Raw genomic sequence first — 6,780 nt, 5'->3', positions numbered from 1 at the left:
CAGTTAAAGTCTGTTTATTGCCATGCAGAGGCCAGACTCCTCTCTCTCTCTCTCTCTCTCTCTCTCTCTCTCTCTCTCTCTCTCTCTGAACGAGCATATTTTAGGCTGAACAACCAATCACAAAGGACAAAGCCAACGGATTATGTAAATTCAAAAGCCCAGCGCCACCTAACCAATCACAAAGCAAGATGCAAACGCGTATGTAAATTTTAACGGCGTTCACCTCAGAACGTCCGTTAGCCTGGTGGGCTGAGCGGGGAGGCCGGAGCGATCGTCCGCGGGGTGTGAGAGGTGTAGTCCGCGGTGTGTGAGAGGTGTAGTCCGCGGGCTGTGAGAGGTGTAGTCCGCGGTGTGTGAGAGGTGTAGTCCGCGGGCTGTGAGTGGTGTAGTCCGCGGTGTGTGAGAGGTGTAGTCCGCGGGCTGTGAGAGGTGTAGTCCGCGGTGTGTGAGAGGTGTAGTCCGCGGGCTGTGAGAGGTGTAGTCCGCGGTGTGTGAGAGGTGTAGTCCGCGGGCTGTGAGAGGTGTAGTCCGCGGGCTGTGAGTGGTGTAGTCCGCGGTGTGTGAGAGGTGTAGTCCGCGGGCTGTGAGAGGTGTAGTCCGCGGGCTGTGAGAGGTGTAGTGCGCGGGCTGTGAGTGGTGTAGTCCGCGGTGTGTGAGAGGTGTAGTCCGCGGGCTGTGAGAGGAACCGGTGAGCGGCCGAGTTTACAATAAACACGGGCGCCTGGAGCTTAGCCAGCGCTGCGGACGCTAGGCTAACGATAGCGCGCTAATTAGCCAGCTAACAAACGATCTAAACGTCAGCAGCGCCGAGACGCCGAGTCTGAGGCCGAGTCCGCTGAGGCTGAGGCCGAGTCTGAGTCTGAGTCCGCTGAGGCTGAGGCCGAGTCAGCTGAGGCTGAGTCAGAGTCCTCCGCTGAGGCTGAGTCCGCTAACGATCTAAACGTCAGCAGCGCGGAGTCCGAGTCCGCCGAGTCTGAGGCCGAGTCCGCTGAGGCTGAGTCCGAGTCAGCTGAGGCTGAGTCCGCTAACGATCTAAACGTCAGCAGCGCGGAGTCCGAGTCCGCCGAGTCTGAGGCCGAGTCCGCTGAGGCTGAGTCCGAGTCAGCTGAGGCTGAGTCAGAGTCCTCCGCTGAGGCTGAGTCCGCTAACGATCTAAACGTCAGCAGCGCGGAGTCCGAGTCCGCCGAGTCTGAGGCCGAGTCCGCTGAGGCTGAGTCCGAGTCAGCTGAGGCTGAGTCCGCGGAGTCCGAGTCCGCTGAGGCTGAGACCGAGTCCGCTGAGGCTGAGACAGAGTTTGAGTCCGTCGAGTCCAATTCTGCTGAGTCTGAGTTCGAGTCCGCTGAGTTCGAGTCCGCTGAGTCAGTGTCCGAGTCTGCTGTGTCCGAGTCCGCTGAGTCCGAAATCGAGTCCACTGAGTCCGATTCCGCTAAGTCAGTGTCCGAGTCTGCTGTGTCCGAGTCCGCTGAGTCCGAGTCTGCTGTGTCCGAGTCTGCTGTGTCCAAGTCCGCTGAGTCCGAGTCCACTGAGTCCGATTCCGCTAAGTCAGTGTCCGAGTCTGCTGTGTCCGAGTCCGCTGTGTCCGAGTCTGCTGTGTCCGAGTCCGCTGTGTCCGAGTCCGCTGAGTCCGAATCCGAGTCCGATCAGAGTCCGATTCTGCTGAGATCGGACTGATTTCATCCTGGATTCTTCACACATAGTTCCAGATCTGTAAACTGCATTGTTTTGGTACCGAAAGCTAAAAAGCCAACGTCACTGGAAACGCTGGCTGGCTGATTGGCTTCATAGCTGTGATGAGAACATTAATTAATGCAGCAGATTAATCAAATTAACGACAGAGAGACCAAAGAGCGCACAGCTCTGTCACTGAGGGCACAGCGGGCGGGCTTAGTAGGTAAATAAGTGCAGATTAAAGTGCCAGTGTAGGGCTCGTTTGAGTGCAGATTAAAGTGCCAGTGTAGGGCTCGTTTGAGTGCAGATTAAAGTGCCAGTGTAGGGCTCGTTTGAGTGCAGATTAAAGTGCCAGTGTAGGGCTCGTTTGAGTGCAGATTAAAGTGCCAGTGTAGGGCTCTTTTGAGTGCAGATTAAAGTGCCAGTGTAGGGCTCGTTTGAGTGCAGATTAAAGTGCCAGTGTAGGGCTCGTTTGAGTGCAGATTAAAGTGCCAGTGTAGGGCTCGTTTGAGTGCAGATTAAAGTGCCAGTGTAGGGCTCGTTTGAGTGCAGATTAAAGTGCCAGTGTAGGGCTCGTTTGAGTGCAGATTAAAGTGCCAGTGTAGGGCTCGTTTGAGTGCAGATTAAAGTGCCAGTGTAGGGCTCGTTTGAGTGCAGATTAAAGTGCCAGTGTAGGGCTCGTTTGAGTGCAGATTAAAGTGCCAGTGTAGGGCTCGTTTGAGTGCAGATTAAAGTGCCAGTGTAGGGCTCGTTTGAGTGCAGATTAAAGTGCCAGTGTAGGGCTCGTTTGAGTGCAGATTAAAGTGCCAGTGTAGGGCTCGTTTGAGTGCAGATTAAAGTGCCAGTGTAGGGCTCGTTTGAGTGCAGATTAAAGTGCCAGTGTAGGGCTCGTTTGAGTGCAGATTAAAGTGCCAGTGTAGGGCTCTTTTGAGTGCAGATTAAAGTGCCAGTGTAGGGCTCGTTTGAGTGCAGATTAAAGTGCCAGTGTAGGGCTCGTTTGAGTGCAGATTAAAGTGCCAGTGTAGGGCTCGTTTGAGTGCAGATTAAAGTGCCAGTGTAGGGCTCGTTTGAGTGCAGATTAAAGTGCCAGTGTAGGGCTCGTTTGAGTGCAGATTAAAGTGCCAGTGTAGGGCTCGTTTGAGTGCAGATTAAAGTGCCAGTGTAGGGCTCGTTTGAGTGCAGATTAAAGTGCCAGTGTAGGGCTCGTTTGAGTGCAGATTAAAGTGCCAGTGTAGGGCTCGTTTGAGTGCAGATTAAAGTGCCAGTGTAGGGCTCTTTTGAGTGCAGATTAAAGTGCCAGTGTAGGGCTCTTTTGAGTGCAGATTAAAGTGCCAGTGTAGGGCTCGTTTGAGTGCAGATTAAAGTGCCAGTGTAGGGCTCTTTTGAGTGCAGATTAAAGTGCCAGTGTAGGGCTCTTTTGAGTGCAGATTAAAGTGCCAGTGTAGGGCTCTTTGGAGTGCAGATTAAAGTGCCAGTGTAGGGCTCTTTTGAATGCAGATTAAAGTGCCAGTGTAGGGCTCGTTTGAGTGCAGATTAAAGTGCCAGTGTAGGGCTCTTTTGAGTGCAGATTAAAGTGCCAGTGTAGGGCTCTTTGGAGTGCAGATTAAAGTGCCAGTGTAGGGCTCTTTTGAGTGCAGATTAAAGTGCCAGTTTAGGGCTCTTTGGAGCTGAAAATGCCCGCTGTGCCGCCTATTCCCTGCCCCATCCGCCTGGGCAAGATCAAATCCGATGGTCCAGCTGTTCTACTCCATATGTACACACTTGAGAGAAACATCCGTAAGCTGGAGAAGCTCCTAAAGAAAGGTAAGTATGGAAGCCCATTCCCGCCACTTCAAATAAAAAGTCTAAGCGCCTAATCATTTTTTTATTAAATGAATTACTAAGCCATTATTTTGAGATACTCTCCTTATTTCAAGAAGCTTTCTGGTTATTTATATATATTTATGTTTTTATTTTAATCAAAAGATTATAGAACTATATAGGTAACTAGATTATAGAACTATAGGTAACTCTAGATTATAGAACTATACAGGTAAGTCTAGATTATAGAACTATGTAGGTAAGTGTAGATTATAGAACTATGTAGGTAAGTCTAGATTATAGAACTATGTAGGTAAATCTAGATTATAGAACTATGTAGGTAACTCTAGATTATAGAACTATACAGGTAAGTCTAGATTATAGAACTATGTAGGTAAGTCTAGATTATAGAACTATGTATGTAAGTCTAGATTATAGAACTATACAGGTAACTGTAGATTATAGAACTATGTAGGTAAGTCTAGATTATAGAACTTATATGGGTAACTGTAGATTATAGAACTATGTAGGTAAGTCTAAATTATAGAACTATACAGGTAACTGTAGATTATAGAACTATGTAGGTAACTGTAGATTATAGAACTATGTAGGTAAGTCTAGATTATAGAACTATACAGGTAACTCTAGATTATAGAACTATACAGGTAAATCTAGATTATAGAACTATGTAGGTAACTCTAGATTATAGAACTATACAGGTAACTCTAGATTATACAACTATACAGGTAAATCTAGATTATAGAACTATACAGGTAACTCTAGATTATAGAACTATGTAAGTAACTCTAGATTATAGAGCTATACAGGTAACTCTAGATTATAGAGCTATACAGGTAACTCTAGATTATAGAACTATACAGGTAAGTCTAGATTATAGAACTATACAGGTAACTCTAGATTATAGAACTATACAGGTAACTCTAGATTATAGAACTATACAGGTTACTCTAGATTATAGAACTATACAGGTAACTCTAGATTATAGAACTATGTAGGTAAGTCTAGATTATAGAACTATACAGGTAAGTCTAGATTATAGAACTATACAGGTAACTCTAGATTATAGAACTATACAGGTAACTCTAGATTATAGAACTATACAGGTAAGTCTAGATTATAGAACTATGCAGGTAACTCTAGATTATAGAGCTATACAGGTAACTCTAGATTATAGAGCTATACAGGTAAGTCTAGATTATAGAGCTATACAGGTAACTCTAGATTATAGAACTATACAGGTAACTCTAGATTATAGAGCTATACAGGTAACTCTAGATTATAGAACTATACAGGTAAGTCTAGATTATAGAACTATACAGGTAACTAGATTATAGAACTATGTAGGTAACTCTAGATTATAGAACTATACAGGTAAGTCTAGATTATAGAACTATACAGGTAACTCTAGATTATAGAACTATACAGGTAAGTCTAGATTATAGAACTATACAGGTAACTGTAGATTATAGAACTATGTAGGTAACTCTAGATTATAGAACTATACAGGTAAGTCTAGATTATAGAACTATACAGGTAACTCTAGATTATAGAACTATACAGGTAACTCTAGATTATAGAACTATACAGGTAACTCTAGATTATAGAACTATACAGGTTACTCTAGATTATAGAACTATGTAAGTAACTCTAGATTATAGAGCTATACAGGTAACTCTAGATTATAGAGCTATACAGGTAACTCTAGATTATAGAACTATACAGGTAACTCTAGATTATAGAGCTATGCAGGTAACTCTAGATTATAGAACTATACAGGTAACTCTAGATTATAGAGCTATACAGGTAACTCTAGATTATAGAACTATACAGGTAACTCTAGATTATAGAACTATACAGGTAACTCTAGATTATACAACTATACAGGTAACTCTAGATTATAGAACTATACAGGTTACTCTAGATTATAGAACTATGTAAGTAACTCTAGATTATACAACTATACAGGTAACTCTAGATTATAGAGCTATACAGGTAACTCTAGATTATATAACTATACAGGTAACTCTAGATTATAGAACTATACAGGTAACTCTAGATTATAGAACTATACAGGTAACTCTAGATTATAGAGCTATACAGGTAACTCTAGATTATAGAGCTATACAGGTAACTCTAGATTATAGAACTATACAGGTAACTCTAGATTATAGAACTATACAGGTAACTCTAGATTATAGAGCTATACAGGTAACTCTAGATTATAGAGCTATACAGGTAACTCTAGATTATAGAGCTATACAGGCAACTCTAGATTATAGAACTATACAGGCAACTCTAGATTATAGAACTATACAGGTAACTCTAGATTATAGAACTATACAGGTAACTCTAGATTATAGAGCTATACAGGTAACTCTAGATTATAGAGCTATACAGGTAACTCTAGATTATAGAGCTATACAGGTAACTCTAGATTATAGAACTATACAGGTAACTCTAGATTATAGAGCTATACAGGTAACTCTAGATTATAGAACTATACAGGTAACTCTAGATTATAGAACTATACAGGCAACTCTAGATTATAGAGCTATACAGGTAACTCTAGATTATAGAGCTATACAGGTAACTCTAGATTATAGAGCTATACAGGTAACTCTAGATTATAGAGCTATACAGGTAACTCTAGATTATAGAACTATACAGGTAACTCTAGATTATAGAGCTATACAGGTAACTCTAGATTATAGAACTATACAGGTAACTCTAGATTATAGAGCTATACAGGTAACTCTAGATTATAGAGCTATACAGGTAACTCTAGATTATAGAGCTATACAGGTAACTCTAGATTATAGAACTATACAGGTAACTCTAGATTATAGAGCTATACAGGTAACTCTAGATTATAGAACTATACAGGTAACTCTAGATTATAGAACTATACAGGCAACTCTAGATTATAGAGCTATACAGGTAACTCTAGATTATAGAGCTATACAGGTAACTCTAGATTATAGAGCTATACAGGTAACTCTAGATTATAGAACTATACAGGTAACTCTAGATTATAGAGCTATACAGGTAACTCTAGATTATAGAACTATACAGGTAACTCTAGATTATAGAACTATACAGGTAACTCTAGATTATAGAGCTATACAGGTAAGTCTAGATTATAGAACTATACAGGTAACTCTAGATTATAGAACTATACAGGTAACTCTAGATTATAGAGCTATACAGGTAAGTCTAGATTATAGAGCTATACAGGTAAGTCTAGATTATAGAACTATACAGGTAACTCTAGATTATAGAACTATACAGGTA

At 42.2% G+C, this 6,780-nt stretch overlaps 1 protein-coding gene across 1 annotated transcript in view; it reads left to right on the top strand.

Annotated features, from left to right (window-relative positions):
* The first annotated feature begins 3,306 nt into the window (after positions 1-3,306).
* LOC108411800 (inactive serine/threonine-protein kinase TEX14-like) overlaps positions 3,307-6,780 on the top strand; it is a 35,315-nt gene continuing 31,841 nt past the window's right edge. Inside the window, exon 1 of the mRNA XM_037547489.1 lies at positions 3,307-3,471. Within this exon, the coding sequence (XP_037403386.1) occupies positions 3,342-3,471 (130 nt within the window). The 5' untranslated portion in view covers positions 3,307-3,341. The remainder of the gene's footprint in view (positions 3,472-6,780) is intronic.

The sequence above is a fragment of the Pygocentrus nattereri genome, chromosome 18 (assembly GCF_015220715.1).
Source record: "Pygocentrus nattereri isolate fPygNat1 chromosome 18, fPygNat1.pri, whole genome shotgun sequence".
In the NCBI taxonomy this organism is placed as follows: Eukaryota; Metazoa; Chordata; class Actinopteri; order Characiformes; family Serrasalmidae; genus Pygocentrus; species Pygocentrus nattereri.
Note: the sequence above shows the minus strand (reverse complement) of the source record. Positions and strands in the feature narration are given on the sequence as shown.